The sequence below is a fragment of the Ranitomeya imitator genome, chromosome 5 (assembly GCF_032444005.1).
Source record: "Ranitomeya imitator isolate aRanImi1 chromosome 5, aRanImi1.pri, whole genome shotgun sequence".
In the NCBI taxonomy this organism is placed as follows: Eukaryota; Metazoa; Chordata; class Amphibia; order Anura; family Dendrobatidae; genus Ranitomeya; species Ranitomeya imitator.
Genome location: NC_091286.1, coordinates 415,568,801 through 415,590,228, shown reverse-complemented (window position 1 = coordinate 415,590,228; position 21,428 = coordinate 415,568,801). Strand labels below are relative to the sequence as shown.

Genomic DNA, 21,428 nt, shown 5'->3' with positions numbered 1-21,428 from the left:
CCATTTTACAAACTACACCTCTGAATTAATTTATCTAAGAGTGCAGTGATCATATTTTCACCAGGGGTTTGTCAGAATTTTTTACCATTGGGCAGTGAGGAATAAATAGTTACATTTTAACCACCCCAAAAAAATTTAGCTTCAAATTTTACATTTTCACATGAGGAAATAGCTTAAAATGGCCACAAAATTAATTTCAAAGTTTCTGGTAAACATAACAATACCCCATATGTGACTGTACAGTACTGCTTAGACGCCTGGAAAGACGAAGGAGAGAAGAAGCATTATTTGACCCTTGGAGAACAAATTTTCTTAGAATAGTTTATGAACTCCGTACACAGTGCCAGAAAAGCAAAATTCCCCCTCAAGTGACCTCGTTTTGGAAATTACACCCGTCTGGGAATTTATCTACAGGTGTAGTGATGATTTTATATTCATGAGTATTCTCCAGAAACACGCAGTAGTGGATGTTGCTGAGTAAAAATTGTGAATTTGCAATTGTAGGGCCCATATATTGTAGTGCACAATACATTGTAGTGCCCCTACATTTTGCCCAGCTTGTGCTTCTGGAGACATGTACCCTACAAATTAAGCAGGCTCTCATTGCTACAGAAATACCAATTATGTGGACACTAAATGTGGTTTAGGCACACTGGGGCTCAGAAGGAAGGGGGCATTAGGATTTCAGAACGCACAATTTGCTGGATTTCTTTTGAGATGCGAGGAGTCATAGCACTTTTTTAGAGCATTTCAGCAACCAGTAGCGTGGAATACCCCTATGGGACTTGTTTTTTTTGTTTTTTTAAATTGAGTTTAACATTTTATTGGGGACATTTTACATAACATTTTGGATCACAGTTATCCCGCACTCTATGCTGGGCATTTATATTGAGGTTCTGATTTACCGTAAATCTCTGAAAGACATGATTCAGATGAAACCCCTGATCCATTCACTATAATCAGTCCATAAAGTTACTTTGGACTCCATCTGGCCTCTGTTTAGCGGTGTCCTTTTTATTCAGAGGTGCACAAAACTGTGGCCAACCACACTTTTATGAACGCTTAAAAAGAGGGACATCACCTGATCAGAGGCCATATAGAGTTAACATTGACTTCAACTGCATCAATATAGGGAATCCTCCGCCAGTGGTTCCATGTGAATAAGGTATTTCAGAAATTTACATGGAAACCTCTAATCTAAGCACTCAATGTAGAGTGTAGGATAAATATGAGTTGAACCTTACTGCGATCTTTGGGAGGCAGAATGAACAAATCAACAGTAGGTCAAGAATTGGATTTATTTTTTGCATCATTCTTTGTGTTGTAAAAGTGATTAGATGACTATTCTGGCTGCTTAAAAAAAGTAAAATTTCCAGTAAGTAAAACAACATAACTAACAAACTTTTGATGGACGATCAATAAACTTTTGATTCACCAGTATATAGCCCTTGGTTCCATCTAGGGTAAAAATATTCTCTATACAGCTCTGGCAAAAATTAAGAGACCACTGCAAATTGTTCAGTTTGTCTGATTGTTCTTTTCATAGGTATATTTTTGAGTAAAATGTACCGTATATATTCGAGTATAAGCTGAGATTTTCAGCCCATTTTTGGGGGCTGAAAGTCCCCCTCTCGGATTATACTCGAGCCATACCCAGGGGTCGGCAGGGGAGGAGGAGCAGGGGCTGTCTAATTATACTTACCTGGTCCTGGCGCGGTCCCTGCAGGTCCCCGATTCCTAGATGCTGCAGCTTCTTCCTGTACTGAGCGGTCACATGGTACTGTTCATTACAGTAGTGAATATGGGGCTCCACCTCCCATAGGGGTGGAGCCGCATATTCATTACTGTAATGAGCGGTAACGGTGATCGCTCAATACAGGAAGAAGTTGCGGCTCCGGGGAACCAGGGACCACACCAGGAGCAGGTGAGTATAATGGGGTGGGGGAGCATTGCGCGATAGTCACCTTTCCTCGTTCTGGTGCAGCTCCGTCTTCAGCGTCTTATGCAGTGACGCTCAGGTCAGAGGGCACGGTGACGTGGTTAGTGCGAGCCCTCTGCCTGAATGTCAGTGCAGAAGATGCTGAAGACGGAGCGGCACTGGAATAAGGAAAGGTGAATATTGCAAGTGCCGGGGGCCTGAGCGACGAGAGGTGATTATGTGATTTTTTTTATCGCAGCAACAGCAAATGGGGCAAGTGTCTGTGTGGAGCATCTTATGGGGCCATAATAATGTTTGTGCAGCATTATATGGGGCAAGTGTCTATATGGAGCATCTTATGGGGCCATAATTAAAGTTTGTGCAGCACTATATGGGGCAAGTGTCTGTATGGAGCATCTTATGGGCCCATAATTAACGTTTGTGCAGCATTATATGGGGCAAGTGTCTTTCTGGAGCATCTTATGGGGCCATAATTAACGTTTGTGCAGCACTGTATGGGGCAAGTGTCTATATGGAGTATCTTATGGGGCCATAATTAACATTTGTGCAGTAGTGTATGGGGCAAATATCTTTTTGGAGCATCGTATGGGGCCATAATTAACGTTTGTGGAGCATTGTATGGGGCAAATGTGTCTATGGAGCATCTTATGGGGCCATTATTAACCCCTTCAAGACCCAGCCTATTTTGACCTTAAAGACCTTGCCGTTTTTTGCAATTCTGACCAGTGTCCCTTTATGAGGTAATAACTCAGGAACGCTTCAACGGATCCTAGCGGTTCTGAGATTGTTTTTTCGTGACATATTGGGCTTCATGTTAGTGGTAAATTTAGGTCAATAAATTCTGCGTTTATTTGTGATAAACACAGAAATTTGGCGAAAATTTTGAAAATTTCGCAATTTTCACATTTTGAATTTTTATTCTGTTAAACCAGAGATATGTGACACAAAATAGTTAATAAATAACATTTCCCACATGTTTACTTTACATCAGCACAATTTTGGAAACAAAATTTTTTTTTGTTAGGAAGTTATAAGGGTTAAAATTCGACCAGCGATTTGTCATTTTTACAACGAAATTTACAAAACCATTTTTTTTAGGGACCACCTCACATTTGAAGTCAGTTTGAGGGGTCTATATGGCTGAAAATACCCAAAAGTGACACCATTCTAAAAACTGCACCCCTCAAGGTACTCAAAACCACATTCAAGAAGTTTATTAACCCTTCAGGTGCTTCACAGCAGCAGAAGCAACATGGAAGGAAAAAATGAACATTTAACTTTTTAGTCACAAAAATTATCTTTTAGCAACAATTTTTTTATTTTCCCAATGGTAAAAGGAGAAACTGAACCACGAAAGTTGTTGTCCAATTTGTCCTGAGTACGCTGATACCTCATATGTGGGGGTAAACCACTGTTTGGGCGCACGGCAGGGCTTGGAAGGGAAGGAGCGCCATTTGACTTTTTGAATCAAAAATTGGCTCCACTCTTTAGCGGACACCATGTCACGTTTGGAGAGCCCCCGTGTGCCTAAAAATTGGAGCTCCCCCACAAGTGACCCCATTTTGGAAACTAGACGCCCCAAGGAACTTATCTAGATGCATAGTGAGCACTTTGAACCCCCAGGTGCTTCACAAATTGATCCGTAAAAATGAAAAAGTACTTTTTTTTCACAAAAAAATTCTTTTAGACTCAATTTTTTCATTTTCACATGGGCAACAGGATAAAATGGATCCTAAAATGTGTTGGGCAATTTCTCCTGAGTACAACAATACCTCACATGTGGAGGTAAACCACTGTTTGGGCACATGGTAAGGCTCGGAAGGGAAGGAGCGCCATTTGACTTTTTGAATGAAAAATTATTTCCATCGTTAGCGGACACCATGTCGCGTTTGGATAGCTCCTGTGTGCTTAAACATTGGCGCTCCCCCACAAGTGACCCCATTTTGGAAACTAGACCCCCCAAGGAACTTATTTAGATGCCTAGTGAGCACTTTAAACCCTCAGGTGCTTCACAAATTGATCTGTAAAAATGAAAAAGTAATTTTTTTTCACAAAAAAATTCTTTTCACCTCAATTTTTTCATTTTCACATGGGCAGTAGGATAAAATGGATCATAAAATTTGTTGGGCAATTTCTCCCGAGTACGCCGATACCTCATATGTGGGGGTAAACCACTGTTTGGGCACTCGGCAGGGCTCGGAAGGGAAGGCGCGCCATTTGACTTTTTGAATGGAAAATTAGCTCCAATTGTTAGCGGACACCATGTCGCGTTTGGAGAGCCCCTGTGTGCCTAAACATTGGAGCTCCCCCACAAGTGACCCCATTTTGGAAACTAGACCCCCCAAGGAACTTATCTAGATGCATATTGAGCACTTTAAACCCCCAGGTGCTTCACAGAAGTTTATAACGCAGAGCCATGAAAATAAAAAATAATTTTTCTTTCCTCAAAAATGATTTTTTAGCCTGGAATTTCCTATTTTGCCAAGGATAATAGGAGAAATTGGACCCTAAATATTGTTGTCCAGTTTGTCCTGAGTACGCTGATACCCCATATGTGGGGGTAAACCACTGTTTGGGCGCACGGCAGGGCTCGGAAGGGATGGCACGCCATTTGGCTTTTTAAATGGAAAATTAGCTCCAATCATTAGCGGACACCATGTCACGTTTGGAGAGCCCCTGTGTGCCTAAACATTGGAGATCCCCCAGAAATGACACCATTTTAGAAACTAGACCCCCAAAGGAACTAATCTAGATGTGTGGTGAGGACTTTGAACCCCCAAGTGCTTCACAGAAGTTTATAACGCAGAGCCATGAAAATAAAAAAAAAAAATTATTTTCTCAAAAATGATCTTTTAGCCTGCAATTTTTTATTTTCCCAAGGGTAACAGGAGAAATTTGACCCCAAAAGTTGTTGTCCAGTTTCTCCTGAGTACGCTGATACCCCATATGTGGGGTAAACTACTGTTTGGGCACATGCCGGGGCTTGGAATTGAAGTAGTGACGTTTTGAAATGCAGACTTTGATGGAATGCTCTGCGGACGTCACGTTGCGTTTGCAGAGCCCCTGATGTGCCTAAACAGTAGAAACCCCCCACAAGTGACCCCATTTTGGAAACTAGACACCGAAAGGAACTTATCTAGATGTGTGGTGAGCACTTTGAACCCCCAAGTGCTTCATAGAAGTTTATAATGCAGAGCCATGAAAATAATAAATACGTTTTCTTTCCTCAAAAATAATTATTTAGCCCAGAATTTTTTAATTTTCCCAAGGGTAACAGGAGAAATTTGACCCCAATATTTGTTGTCCAGTTTCTCCTGAGTACGGTGATACCCCATATGTGGGGGTAAACTACTGTTTGGGCACATGCCGGGGCTTGGAATTGAAGTAGTGACGTTTTGAAATGCAGACTTTGATGGAATGCTCTGCGGACGTCACGTTGCGTTTGCAGAGCCCCTGATGTGCCTAAACAGTAGAAACCCCCCACAAGTGACCCCATTTTGGAAACTAGACCCCGAAAGGAACTTATCTAGATGTGTGGTGAGCACTTTGAACCCCCAAGTGCTTCATAGAAGTTTATAATGCAGAGCCGTGAAAATAATAAATACGTTTTCTTTCCTCAAAAATAATTATTTAGCCCAGAATTTTTTAATTTTCCCAAGGGTAACAGGAGAAATTTGACCCCAATATTTGTTGTCCAGTTTCTCCTGAGTACGGTGATACCCCATATGTGGGGGTAAACTACTGTTTGGGCACATGCCGGGGCTTGGAATTGAAGTAGTGACGTTTTGAAATGCAGACTTTGATGGAATGCTCTGCGGGCGTCACGTTGCGTTTGCAGAGCCCCTGATGTGCCTAAACAGTAGAAACCCCCCACAAGTGACCCCATTTTGGAAACTAGACCCTGAAAGGAACTTATCTAGATGTGTGGTGAGCACTTTGAACCCCCAAGTGCTTCATAGAAGTTTATAATGCAGAGCCGTGAAAATAATAAATACGTTTTCTTTCCTCAAAAATAATTATTTAGCCCAGAATTTTTTATTTTCCCAAGGGTTACAGGAGAAATTGGACCCCAAAAGTTGTTGTCCAGTTTCTCCTGAGTACGCTGATACCCCATTTTTGGGGGTAAACCACTGTTTGGGCACACGTCGGGGCTCAGAAGGGAAGTAGTGACTTTTGAAATGCAGACTTTGATGGAATGGTCTGCGGGTGTCACGTTGCGTTTGCAGAGCCCCTGGTGTGCCTAAACAGTAGAAACCCCCTACAAGTGACCCCATTTTAGAAACTAGACCCCCCAAGGAACTTATCTAGATATGTGGTGAGCACTTTGAACCCCCAAGTGCTTCACAGACGTTTACAACGCAGAGCCGTGAAAATAAAAAATCATTTTTCTTTCCTCAAAAATTATGTTTTAGCAAGCATTTTTTTAGATTCACAAGAGTAACAGGAGAAATTGGACCCCAGTAATTGTTGCGCAGTTTGTCCTGAGTATGCTGGTACCCCATACGTGGGGGTAAACGACTGTTTGGGCACACGTCAGGGCTCGAAAGTGAGGGAGCACCATTTGACTTTTTGAATACGAGATTGGCTGGAATCAATGGTGGCGCCATGTTGCGTTTGGAGACCCCTGATGTGCCTAAACAGTGGTAACCCCTCAATTCTAACTCCAACACTAACCCCAACACACCCCTAACCCTAATCCCAACTGTAGCCATAATCCTAATCACAACCCTAACCCCAACACACCCCTAACCACAACACTAACCCCAACACACCCCTAACCCTAACCACAACCCTAATTCCAACCCTAACCCTAAGGCTATGTGCCCACGTTGCGGATTCGTGTGAGATATTTCCGCACCATTTTTGAAAAATCTGCGGGTAAAAGGCACTGCGTTTTACCTGCGGATTTTCCGCGGATTTCCAGTGTTTTTTGTGCGGATTTCACCTGCGGATTCATATTGAGGAACAGGTGTAAAACGCTGCGGAATCCGCACAAAGAATTGACATGCTGCGGAAAATACAACGCAGCGTTTCCGCGCGGTATTTTCCGCACCATGGGCACAGCGGATTTGGTTTTTCATATGTTTACATGGTACTGTAAACCTGATGGAACACTGCTGCGAATCCGCAGCGGCCAATCCGCAGCCAAATCCGCACCGTGTGCACATAGCCTAATTCTAAAGGTATGTGCACACGCTGCGGAAAATGCTGCGGATCCGCAGCAGTTTCCCATGAGTTTACAGTTCAATGTAAACCTACGGGAAACAAAAATCGCTGTACACATGCTGCGGAAAAACTGCACGGAAACGCAGCGGTTTACATTCCGCAGCATGTCACTTCTTTGTGCGGATTCCGCAGCGGTTTTACAACTGCTCCAATAGAAAATCGCAATTGTAAAACCGCAGTGAAATGCGCAGAAAAAAACACGGTAAATCCGCCATAAATCCGCAGCGGTTTAGCACTGCGGATTTATCAAATCCGCAGCGGAAAAATCCGCAGAGGACCAGAATACGTGTGCATATACCGAAACCCTAACCCTAGCCCTAACCCTACCCCTACCCCTAACCCTAGCCCTACTCCTAACCCTACCCCTAACCCTACCCCTAACCCTACCCCTAACCCTACCCCTAACCCTAACCCTAACCCTAACCCTACCCCTAACCCTACCCCTAACCCTACCCCTAACCCTAACCCTAACCCTAGCCCTAACCCTATTCTAACATTAGTGGAAAAAAAAAATTTCTTTATTTTTTTATTGTCCCTACCTATGGGGGTGACAAAGGGGGGGGGGGTCATTTATTATTTTTTTTTATTTTGATCACTGAGATAGATTATATCTCAGTGATCAAAATGCACTTTGGAACGAATCTGCCGGCCGGCAGATTCGGCGGGCGCACTGCGCATGCGCCCGCCATTTTGGAAGATGGCGGCGCCCGGGAGAAGACGGACGGGACCACGGCTGGATCGGTAAGTATGATAGGGTGGGGGGGGACCACGGGGGGGGGATCGGAGCACGGGGGGGGGAATCGGAGCGCGGGAGGGGTGGAACGGAGCACGGGGGGCGTGGAACGGAGCACGGGGGGGCTGGAATGGAGCACAGGGGGTGGAACGGAGCACGGGGGGGTGGATTGGAGTGCAGGGGGGGTGATTGGAGCACGGGGGGTGATTGGAGCACGGGGGGAGCGGACACGAGCACGGGGGGGAGCGGAGCACAGGGCGGAGGGGAGCCGGAGCAGTGTACCGGCCAGATCGGGGGGCTGGGGGGGGCGATCGGTGGGGTGGGGGCACACTAGTATTTCCAGCCATGGCCGATGATATTTGAGCATCGGCCATGGCTGGATTGTAATATTTCACCCGTTATAATTATGTATGGGACTGTAACCAGTGTGCAGCACATTATATAGGTGTATGGGGTTGGTTTGCAATATATGATAACATTGCCACCTGCAGCCGGGAACGGTATATATTTTTGTATTGACTTGGACATTATTTGTTTATTTGTTCTTGATATTGGATTCAACAGACATGTTCCCTAGTGGAACATTTTAAATGTTTTTAATGTGTGTGTAATGTCAATTGTTGGTATGTGAAATAAACTTTTGGAGATTTTGTGGAAATACAGAGTGGTGATCCTACATTCATTTGCATGTGCTTTTTCTTCTTACATACTGTGGTGCAATCTGTTTTTACATGCATAGTAGTGATCCCACAAGATTTCAATATGAATATATGATGGTGCCCGCTTAACAGGTTTTTTTTTTTTTTTTTTTTGAATAGGTGAAATATTACAAATCGCTCTGATTGGCAGTTTCACTTTCAACAGCCAATCAGAGCGATCGTAGCCACGAGGGGGTGAAGCCACCCCCCCTGGGCTAAACTACCACTCCCCCTGTCCCTGCAGATCAGGTGAAATGGGAGTTAACCCTTTCACCCGATCTGCAGGGACGCGATCTTTCCATGACGCCGCATAGGCGTCATGGGTCGGAATGGCACCGACTTTCATGACGCCTACATGGCGTCATGGGTCGGGAAGCGGTTAACCTTTATGCAGGATTATATGGGGCATATTTTAATATGGAGCATCTTATGGGGCCCATCATAAACTTTATGGAGCATTATATGGGGCTCTTGATTCAATATCAATATTCAAAAACACTTAACCTACTGATGTCTCAATTAATTTTACTTTTATTGGTATCTATTTTTACTTTTGACATTTACCAGTAGCTGCTGCATTTCCCACCCTAGGCTTATACTCGAGTCATTAAGTTTTCCCAGTTTTTTTGTGGCAAAATTAGGGGGGTCGGCTTATACTCAGGTCGGCTTATACTCGAGTATATACGGTAAATAGTTCTTTCATTCTATAAACTTCTAACAACATGTCTCCGAATTTCCAAGCAATACATTTTCTATATTTTTTATCTGACAAAGAAAAATGGTCAAAATAAAAAAAATCTCCAGTGCCTTGAGACCTCCAATAATGCAAAGAAAACAAGTTCATAATCATTTAAATATGACAATACTAATGTTTTAACTCAGGAAGAGTTCAGTAATCAATATTTTGTAGAATAGCCATGATTTTTAATCACAGCTTTCATGTGTCTTGGCATGCTTTCCACCAGTATTTCACACTGCTTCTGGCACAGAAATTTAAGCAGTTCTTCTTTGTTTAATGACTTGAGACTATTCATCATCCTCTTGATTAAATTCCAGAGGTTTTCAATGAGGTTCTGATCTGGAGATTGGGCCGCCCATGACACGGTTTTGATGTGGTGATCTCTTAACTTTTGCCAGAGCTGTATAAAATATATAAAATTCCAAAATCTGAATATAAGAAATACTCACTCGTGTACACAGATAATTCTGAACTGTTTCCTGTTACATTATTTTCCCCAACAAGAACAGTGATCAGCAATGTATAATAATTCCCAGATGTCAGGCCTTCAATTGTAACAGAAGTTGAAGTCACAATTTTATTGAAAGTTGGTTCTCCCAGAATCTGGATTTCATAAGAACTTGCATTCCCATCTGGTCTCTCCCAGCTCAGAGATATAGAGGTGGTGGTGATGATCCCAGTCATCAGGTTTTTCACTACCTCAGGTTCTAGTATGAAACAGAAAATATATAACTCTTGTTAAATAATTTAATTAAATAGTAAGACTGTGTTAAGGACTGGCGGAACGCACCATGTATAGATGGTAAGAAACTAGGTGCGTTCGCAGTCCGAGGTCCACCGTGCAGGTAAAAGACCCTGCAGCTAGCAAGACGGACAATATGGCGGTACACTAAAGGATACACGCGTGGGTTAAACCTCACCCAGCGTGAAGAAAGCGATCCTGTTAATCCACAGGACCGCAGTACCGCACTAGTGCGCGAGCAAGTGGTCAGCGGACTTAACCCCAGAAGGGATTGGAGCCCGATTAGACCCTTGCTGGCGTAACACCGCAACTGGGTGTGTAGAGAACCTTAAGGAATATAAGTGCACAAGAGTGCGAGCGATGCCGCACTAACGGACGCCACTAACCACCCAGACTCGGGTATGGAAAGCGCAAGACAGGCGCACGGCGCCGTACTGGCAGGCACAGCTACAGGACGCTGAGATGTGTTTTTAGTGCTGTAGGCTAAGTTGGGCGCTAGGTAGCAGCCATACACCTTCCGCGAACAGACATTCAATAGGGAAGGGGTTTCCAAGGACGACTTGCACTCACAACATACACACATCAACAATTGTTTGACAATACTAGCGCATGGCCGTGCGGTCATGCGCAGTTTATATAACAGCAGCACAGGAAGTGGCCACAGCACTTTTGCCCTTCTAGGACCTGCCAAGAGGACCAATGGAATGTGCTGCAGAGCCTGAGCACATGACCCTCGATCTCCAACGGGAGACCTTACGCTGGGCATGCTCAGTACATGCAGACAAGGACTTAGTCCCAGAGAAGTCCGCTCGCTGCTGACCAGCACTGACTTTAATGGCAGAGACTGGAGAAGCAGCACTAACTCTCAGAACAGAGTGAGAATGAGCAAGACGCTGGGACCGACGTCCTTGCTGAGCAGGCTCCACTGCGGCTGGACAAGAATGGGAGACCGCAGCGGAAGTGGCTCGAGATTCCCCCTGTGCAGAAGCGGGAACTCGACCCCTAACATTACCCCCCCTCCTAGGGCCCCCCCCTCCTTGGGCCTCGCTACGTTCGAAGACAGCAATGAGCTGCGGAGCCCGAATGTGCTCCACAGGCTCCCAGGTTCTATCCTCTGGACCATGACCCTTCCAATCCACCAAATAAAATTTTTTGCCACGTACCACCTTGCTTCCAACAATAGCATTCACCTCAAACTCATCCGTGGATGAACGCGATGTCCCAGCAGATAACTCAGAAAACCGAGACAAACGAACGGGTTTTAAGAGGGAAACGTGAAAGGTATCGGTGATACCAAGGCGTGGAGGAATGGCCAAACGGTAAACCACAGGGTTGACCTGTTCCAGAACTTTAAACGGGCCAATGTAGCGAGGAGCAAACTTAGTGGACTCAACTCGCAGCCTGATGTTACGGGCGGAGAGCCACACTAAGTCGCCGGGAGCAAAGACCGGAGCGGGACGCCGGTGTGTATCAGCCGAAACCCTCATTCTCTCCTTGGAGGCCCGAATGGCATCCTGTGTGCGGTCCCAGATGTCCCGTGCCTCCACCGCCCAGTCTGCCACCCTAGAATCGGTGGATGACACGGGCATGGGCACAGGAACACGCGGATGCTGGCCGTAATTAAGGAGAAAAGGAGTTTGGCCAGTGGAATCGGCTACGGCGTTGTTCAAGGCAAATTCCGCCCAAGGTAGCAAAGATGCCCAGTCATCCTGCCTAGCGGAGACGAAATGTCGCAAATACGTCACCAGAGTCTGGTTGGTTCTCTCCACCAACCCATTCGTCTCGGGATGATATGCAGAGGAGAGGTTTAACTCTATGCTGAGCAAACGGCAGAGCTCTCTCCAAAACCGAGACGCGAACTGGGGACCCCGATCGCTGACAATCTTATCAGGCATACCATGCAATCGAAAAATATGCTTCATGAACAACACCGCCAAGGCCCGTGCTGAGGGTAACCGAGGAAGCGGTACCAAATGTACCATCTTAGAGAAATGGTCGGTGACTACCCAAATTATGGAGCAGCCACGCGACTTGGGTAAGCCCACCACAAAGTCCATTCCGACCATCTCCCAGGGCCTGTCTGCCACCGGTAGAGGGTAAAGCAACCCAGCAGGCCGTTGCCGAGGAGACCGATTCTGGGCGCAAGAAACGCACGCCTGAATATAGTCCTTGACATCTCGGACCATATGCGGCCACCAATATGTTCTCGCCAAAAGCTCAGACGTCCTCTTGGTCCCAAAATGCCCACCCACTCTGGAGGAGTGAGCCCAAGAGAGAACCTCCGGTCGCAAGTTAGCTGGCACGAAAGTCTTGCCCGGGGGCACAGACTCCAGCGAAACCGGAGCTACAGTTCTCAAGCTCTCAGGCGGGACAATAAGCCGAGGCTCCTCCTCCTCCTCCTCAGATGACACTACGGAGCGGGAGAGAGCGTCGGCACGAACGATCTTCTCCCCGGAGAGAAAATGGAGGGTAAAATGGAACCGGGAGAAAAACAGGGACCATCTAGCCTGGCGAGAATTTAGCCGCTGGGCCGTCTGTATATACACCAAGTTCTTGTGATCAGTGAAGACTTGGAAGGGAAAGCGAGCTCCCTCCAAGAGGTGTCTCCACTCTGAAAAAGCCAACTTCATGGCTAGCAACTCCCTGTCCCCGATGGAATAATTCCTCTCCGCTGGTGTGAAAGTTTTGGAGAAGAAGAAGCAAGGATGCTTCCGACCTTGAGCATCCTTTTGGAAAAGGACTGCTCCAGCACCAACGGATGAGGCATCCACCTCCAAGATGAATGGTTTATCTACATCGGGGCGATGTAAGATGGGAGCGCTAGCGAAGTGTGACTTAATCGAGAGAAAAGCCTTGGAGACCTCCTCTGACCACAACTTGGGATTTGCTCCCTTCTTGGTGAGGGCGACCAAGGGAGCTACCAAAGTTGAGAAGTGTGGAATGAACTGGCGATAGTAATTAATGAACCCCATAAAGCGCTGCACCGCTTTAAGAGAATGGGGTTCCTGCCAGTCCATTACTGCCTGTAGCTTGGCAGGATCCATAGCCAAACCCTGGGCAGAAATGATATACCCAAGGAAAGGCAAGGACTCCTGCTCAAACACACACTTCTCCAACTTAGCGTAGAGGGAGTTTGCCCGTAAGAGGTCGAAGACTTTGCGAACATCTCTCCGATGGGAGTCTATATCTGGAGAGTAGATGAGAATGTCATCCAGATAGACTACGACCGAGGTGGTGAGCATATCCCGAAAGATGTCATTCACAAAGTCTTGGAAAACGGCTGGGGCATTACAGAGCCCAAAGGGCATCACTAGATATTCATAGTGCCCATCCCTGGTGTTAAAAGCCGTCTTCCATTCATCCCCCTCACGGATGCGAATCAGGTTGTAAGCACCCCGCAGATCTAACTTTGTAAATACCTTTGCTCCCCGTAGCCTATCAAAGAGCTCAGATATCAGGGGTAATGGGTACTTGTTCTTAACGGTAATGGCGTTAAGACCCCTGTAGTCTATGCATGGACGTAAGTCTCCAGTCTTCTTCTGTACGAAGAAGAACCCAGCCCCTGCCGGTGACACTGACTTCCTAATGAATCCTCTTGCCAGATTCTCCTGAATATACTGGGACATTGCCTCCGTCTCCGGGAGAGATAACGGGTAGACTCGACCCCGGGGAGGCTCAGCACCAGGCAAGAGGTCAATAGGACAGTCATAGGGACGGTGAGGCGGAAGAGTCTCCGCAGCTCTTTTGGAGAACACGTCTGCATGGGACCAATAGTGCTTGGGGAGAGAGGAAAGATCTGCGGGTACCTGTGTAGTAGCAACCTGAACGCACTCCCTCTGACATCTACCCTCACAGGATTTACTCCATCCCAAAATTCTCCCAGAGGACCACTCAATATGAGGAGAATGGTAGCGAAGCCATGGCATCCCCAACAGGACCTCATCAATTCCCTCAGGAATGACTAATAGGGAGATTATCTCCTGATGTGATGGAGACACAGACAGCGTGAAAGGAATGGTTTGGTGGGTAATCTGTGAAGGTAGTGTTGACCCATTTACCACTCGAACGGTCACTGGCTGGGCGAGCATCACCAAGGGTATTGCGTGACGCTGGGCAAAGGCGGAGGACATAAAGTTACCCTCTGCCCCAGAATCCAAGCAAAGCTCGACCGTAAGAGTGGATGGGCCTATGGTAATTGTCCCCTTGAAGGACAACTTTGAGGCAAACGTCGCCGTGTCTAGTGTACCTCCTCCAACTGCCACTAGAGGCTGACGTTTCCCCGACCGCTGAGGACTCTTGGAGACAAGACGTCCTGACTGCTGGCAAACATGACGGACCTTATGTGCACGAGCGGACTGAGACTTGGATCCCGCTCGTGTCACCTCTAAGGCCTCATGTGACTCGGATGCCTGGACTGGGGATTCCAAAGGTTTGGCGAAGGTAGGAGCCAGCCGAAACCTCTGCCTACACTGGGCTCGTTCCAACCTCCGCTCGTTAAAACGGAGGTCTATACGAGTAGAAATAGATATTAACTCCTCCAGTGTGGCAGGAATCTCCCTAGTGGCCAGAGCGTCCTTAACATGGTCAGCCAGGCCCCTCCAGAATATGGGGATAAGGGCTTTGTCCAACCACTCCAGCTCGGAAGCTAAAGTACGGAATCGGACAGAAAAATGGCTGACCAAGGACTCACCCTGAGTTAATGCCAGTAGTTGGGGCGCTAGTATTCTGTTAAGGACTGGCGGAACGCACCATGTATAGATGGTAAGAAACTAGGTGCGTTCGCAGTCCGAGGTCCACCGTGCAGGTAAAAGACCCTGCAGCTAGCAAGACGGACAATATGGCGGTACACTAAAGGATACACGCGTGGGTTAAACCTCACCCAGCGTGAAGAAAGCGATCCTGTTAATCCACAGGACCGCAGTACCGCACTAGTGCGCGAGCAAGTGGTCAGCGGACTTAACCCCAGAAGGGATTGGAGCCCGATTAGACCCTTGCTGGCGTAACACCGCAACTGGGTGTGTAGAGAACCTTAAGGAATATAAGTGCACAAGAGTGCGAGCGATGCCGCACTAACGGACGCCACTAACCACCCAGACTCGGGTATGGAAAGCGCAAGACAGGCGCACGGCGCCGTACTGGCAGGCACAGCTACAGGACGCTGAGATGTGTTTTTAGTGCTGTATGCTAAGTCGGGCGCTAGGTAGCAGCCATACACCTTCCGCGAACAGACATTCAATAGGGAAGGGGTTTCCAAGGACGACTTGCACTCACAACATACACACATCAACAATTGTTTGACAATACTAGCGCATGGCCGTGCGGTCATGCGCAGTTTATATAACAGCAGCACAGGAAGTGGCCACAGCACTTTTGCCCTTCTAGGACCTGCCAAGAGGACCAATGGAATGTGCTGCAGAGCCTGAGCACATGACCCTCGATCTCCAACGGGAGACCTTACGCTGGGCATGCTCAGTACATGCAGACAAGGACTTAGTCCCAGAGAAGTCCGCTCGCTGCTGACCAGCACTGACTTTAATGGCAGAGACTGGAGAAGCAGCACTAACTCTCAGAACAGAGTGAGAATGAGCAAGACGCTGGGACCGACGTCCTTGCTGAGCAGGCTCCACTGCGGCTGGACAAGAATGGGAGACCGCAGCGGAAGTGGCTCGAGATTCCCCCTGTGCAGAAGCGGGAACTCGACCCCTAACAGACTGTATTGCAGCTTCTCATGATTTAACATTTCAAAGTCTCATTGAAATACCCACTTGTATACACATATATTTCTGAACTGGTTCCTTTCACATTATTTTCTCCAACAGCAGCAGTGACCAGCAGTATGTAATAATTCCCGGGTATCAGGCCTTCAATTGTATCATAAGTTGTAGTCATAGTTTTATTGAAAGTTGGATCTCCCAGAATCTGGATTTCATAAAGGCTTGCATTTCCATCTGGTTTCTCCCAAGTCAGAAAAATAGAAGTGGTGGTAATGATATCAATCATGAGGTTTTTCACTGCTTCAGGTTCTAATATGAAACAGGAGATAGATAAATAATGTCAATCTCTAGGTTTTGTGAAGCAATTAACCTAGTAAGACTGTGCTGCAGCTTTTCTTGGTCCAACAATGCCGCTTTCTAAAACACCACAATAGCTGCAGCTCTCGAATCGGTTGCCCCTCTCACACATACCAAAGCTTGCAAAATCAACAGACAACCCTGGCACACCAGCCTGACCAAAGAACTGAGATGGGCTACCAGGGTTGCTGAGCGGAAATGGAAAAGATCCCACTCCAATGAGCACTACATCGCATTCAAATAATCCCTCACTACTTTCAAGGCCACATTTGTCACAGCAAAACAAACCTACTTCGCATCTCTCATATTATCCCTGTCTCAAAACCCTTTAGAAATACCCTGGTTTAGGGAAAGATGGAAAAAAAGAGACAAGTGCGGCGCTTCCTCTGAGCGTAAAACGTTTTTACCAACAGTTAAAAAAATTCTTTTAGTTGCAGTTATGCTCACCTTCTATTGGTAAGAAATGCACGTTGAGATTCTCAAGGAATCAATTCTTTAGGCAACTCTTCTCCGTATGTTGTATAATCCAGTAAGGTGTGCAGCTCACTTTGGAGAACTATGTGTTGATCCTGCTTCAGATCCACATAGGTGGCAATTTCAAAGGAAAATAAACTCCAAGTAAATGTGGCGCTAAGCACCTACAGATTTTTTGAATGCATCGACTTCAAGTGAAAAATGTTAATAAAAATTCATTTATTTCCTCAAAATAAAAAAAATAAAATATTTTTGTAAAATATTTTTAAAAATATTTTACAAATGTATTTTATTTTTTTTATTTTGAGGAAATAAATGAATTCTGTAGGTGCTTAGCGCCACATTTACTTGGAGTTTATTTTCCCTTTGAAATCAAAACCCTAAACAGCTATTCAACGCTTTCAATTCTCTCCTCCATCCCCCAGCACCTCCTCCCTCCACTCATCTCAGCTGAAGACTTTGCCTCATTCTTCAAGCAGAAGAATGATAACATCAGAGAAATCTTTGGCCCACAACCCCCACAACCCTTCTTCCTAACTACTCAGCCCTCTTCCTCCAAAACCAACTTCTCCACCATTGCAGAAGACCAACTTTCCGCTCTACTCTCAAGACCACATCTCACCACCTGTGCACTTGACCTGATCCCATCCCACTTCATTCCAAACCTCACCACAGTCTTCATCCCAACCCTAACCCATCTCTTCAGCCCATTACTAACAACTGGTGTTTTCTCATCACGCTTAAAACATGCCTCAATTACACCCATCCTTAAAAAAAGCCCTCTCTTGACTCATCCTCTGTATCTAGGTATCGCACCATATCACTTTTTTATGCCTCAAAAGTACTGGAACAACACGTCCATTTTAAACCGTCCTCCCACCCCTCTTCCTGCTCTCTTTTTGACCGCTTGCAATCTGGCTTCTGACCACATCTTTCCACTGAAACTGCCCTAACAAAAGTCACAATTACCTACTAACTGCCAAAGCCAAGCGACACTACTCTGCCCTCCTCCTCCTGGATCTGTCCTCTGCCTTGGAGACAGTGGACCACTCCCTGTTACTGCACACCTTCTCATCTCTTGGCATCACAGACTTGGCCCTATCTTGGATCTCGTCATATCTAACAGACCAGACATTCAGCTTCTCCCACTCACACACCACCTTCTCACCTCGCCCCCTATCTGTCGGAATGCCGCAAGGTTCTGTCCTAGGGCCCCTACTCTTCTCCATTTACACCTTCGGCCTTGGACAATTCATAGAATCTCATGGCTTGCAGTATAAAACCTTTATGCTGATGACATAGATCTATCTCTCTAGACCAGAGATCACTTCCCTACTAACCAAAGTTTCACAATGTCTGTCTGCTCTTACATTCTTCTTCTCCGCTAGATTTCTAAAACTTAATATGGACAAACCAGAATTCATCTTCCCCATCTCACTCGACTTCCCCAACAGACCTATCCATTAAAGTAAATGGCTGCTCACTCTCCCCAGTCCTACAAGCTCACTGCCTTGGGGTAATACTTGACTCTGATCTCCTCTTCAAACTACATATCCAAGCCCATTCCACTTCCTTCTGACTTCAACTCAAAAATATTTCCCGGATCCATACTTTCCTCAACCAAGGATCTGCAAAAACCCTAGTCTATGCACTCATCATCTCCCGCCTTAACTACTGCAACCTCCTACTTTGTGGCCTCCATTATAAAATGTTGCTGCCCGACTAATACCCTTATACCCCTGTTATTTCCCTGCCTCTCCCCTCTGTCAAATCCTTTACTGGCTCCCCATTACCCCAGAGACTCCAGTTCAAGACCTTAACCATGACATACAAAGCCATCCACAACCTGTCTCCTCCACACATCTGTGACCTCATCTCTCAGTACTTACCTGCATGCCACTTCTGATCCTCACAAGATCTCCTTCTCTACTTCCATTTTAGTTCCTCTTCCCACAATCGCATACAAGACTTCTCCAGTGTATCTCCCCTACTCTGGAACTCTCTACCCCAACATATCAGACTCTTGCCTACTATGGAAACCTTCAAAAGGAACCTGAAGACTTACCTCTTCCGACAAGCCTACAACCTGCAGTAATCACCATACCATTACACGACCAGCTCTACCCTCACCTACTGTATCCTCATCCATCCCTTGTAGCTTCTGAGTCCTCGGGGCAGGATCCTCTTTCCTCCTGTACCAGTCATGACTTGCATTGTTTAAGATTATTGTACTTTTTTTTTATCATGTATAACCTTTTTCACATGTAAAGCACCATGAAATAAATGGCACTATAATAATAAATAATAATTATTCTGACAGAAATACTCACGGGTATACACAGTTATTTCTGAACTGTTTCCAGTCACATTCTCTCCAACAAAAGCAGTGATTAGAAATGTGTAATAATTCCCTGGTGTCAGGCCTTCAATTGTTTCAGATGTTGAAGTCACAGATTTTTCAAAAGTTGGTTCTCCTAGAATCTGGATTTCGTAAGAACTTGCATTTCCATCTGGTTTCTCCCAGCTCAGAGATATAGAAGTGGTGGTAATGATCCCAGTAATGAGGTTTTGAACTACTTCAGGCTCTATAATGAAACAGAAAATATATAAAGATTGATATACTCAAGGATTTATAAAGAACTACAGTGGGGGAAATAAGTATTTGATCTCTTGCTGACAAAGACATGAACAGTCTATAATTCTAAAAGGTAGGTTAATTTTAACATTGAGAGATAGAATATCAAATATTAAATCCAGAAAATCACATTGCATAAATTATATACATTTATTTGCATTTTGCAGTGAGAAATAAGTGTTTGATCCTTCTGGCAAACAAGACTTAATACTTGGTGGCAAAACCCTTGTTGGCAAGCACAGCAGTCAAATGGTTTTTGTAGTTGATGATGAGGTTTGCGCACATGTCAGGAGGAATTTTTGTCCACTTCTCTTTGCAGATCATCTCTAAATCATTAAGATTTTGAGGCTGTCGCTTGGCAACATGGAGCTTCAACTCCCTCCATAAGTTTTCTATGGGATTAAGGTCTGGAGACTGGATAGGCCACTCCATGACCTTAATGTGCTTTTTTTTGAGCCACTCCTTTGTTGTCTTGGCTGTATGTTTTGGGTCATTGTCTTCCTGGAAGACCCAGCCACGATCCATTTTTAATGTCCTGGCATAGGGAAGGAGGTTGTCCCTCAGGATTATACGGTACATGGCTCCATCCATTCTACCATGGATGCGGTGAAGTAGTCATGTGCTCTTAGCAGAAACAACGCCAAAACCTAATGTTTCCACCTCCATGCTTGACAGTGGGGAAGTCGTTTTTGGGTCATAGGCAGCATTCTCTTCCTCCAAACACGGCGAGTTGAGTTCTTGCCAAAGACCTCAATTTTTGTCTCATCTGACCATAGCACATTCTCCCAATCACTCACAAAATTATCCAAGGTATTAATGTGTGAACGTAAGATGGGCCTGCACATGTGCCTTATTGAGCAGGGGGACTTTGCGGGCACTGCAGGATTTTAAATCTTTATGGTGTAATGTGCTAGCATTGGTTTTCTTGGTGACTGTGGTACCAGCTACCTTGAGATCATTAACAATATCCCCTTTGTAGTTTTAGGCTGATCTCTCACCTTCCTCATAATCAAGTATACCCCACGAGGTGAGATATTGCATGGTGCCCCAGATCAATGTTGATTGACAGTCATTTTGTATTTCTTCCATTTTATTACTATTGCACCAACACTTGGCTCCTTCTCACCCAGCATCTTACTTATGGTTTTGTAGCCAATTCCAGCTTTGTGCAGGTCTACGATCTTGCCCCTGACATCCGTAAAAAGCTCTTTGGTCTTGCCCATGTTGTAGAGGTTAGAGTCTGACTGATTAATTGAGTCTGTGGACAGGAGTCTTTTATAAGGTTGACTATGTAAGACAGCTGTCTTTAATGTAGGTAATGAGTTGATTAGGAGCCAGAACTCTTAATGGTTGGTAGGGATCAAATACTTATTTCTCACTGCAAATTTATACAATGTGATTTTCTGAGTTTATTTTTGAGATTCTATCTCTCAATGTTAAAAGTAACCTACCCTTAAAATTATAGACTGTTCGTGTAAGTGGACAAACTTACAAAATCAGCAAGGGATCAAATACTTATTTCCTCCACTGTATATATTTCTGAAATAATTAAGTGACTTGTTGGGAGATTAAGATTGGCAATTCTGCGTCGTGTGTGTGGCATCTGTCTTTAATTTTGTGCCACAGAAAACCTAGTGTGTAATACTGGGCCTGATTTTTTTTTAAATTCTCCCAGGAAAAAAAAAATAGTGGGAGATTAAGATTGGCAATTCTGTCTCAGTGCCAGTCGTGTGTGTGGCATCTGTCTTTTATTTTGTGCCACAGAAAACCTAGTGTGTAACACTGGGCCTGATTTCTTGACAATTCTCCCACAACAAAGTTACCAAAAAAGTGGGAGATTAAGATTGGCATTTCTTCCTCGGTGCCAGTCATGTGTGTGGCATCTGTCTTTCATTTTATGCCACAGAACATATACTGTATAAAAGTGGGCCACATTTCTTCAATATTCTCCCAGAAAAAATAAAAAGGGGGAGATTTTTATTGGTACTGTCTGCATCTGCGTCAGTCCTGTTAGTGGCATATCTGTCTGCCACAGAAGCTGTGTACTGTTATACATTGGGCCTGATTTTCCCTGCAGTCTCACCCACCTATAAAGGGATATATAAATCCAACAGAAGTTTGAGTTGACCTTGTAACTGGTTTTACAGTAACAAATACTGTTAGTTTGGTTA

General features: G+C 45.2%; 1 protein-coding gene across 1 annotated transcript in view; it reads right to left on the bottom strand.

Moving 5' to 3' along the window:
- LOC138637787 (receptor-type tyrosine-protein phosphatase beta-like) overlaps positions 1-21,428 on the bottom strand; it is a 109,099-nt gene that overhangs the window by 9,579 nt on the left and 78,092 nt on the right. The window contains exons 15-17 of the mRNA XM_069726709.1: positions 18,953-19,207; positions 15,843-16,100; positions 9,785-10,042 (exon numbers count right to left, since the gene is read on the bottom strand). Of these exons, the coding sequence (XP_069582810.1) occupies positions 9,785-10,042; positions 15,843-16,100; positions 18,953-19,207 (771 nt within the window). The remainder of the gene's footprint in view (positions 1-9,784; positions 10,043-15,842; positions 16,101-18,952; positions 19,208-21,428) is intronic.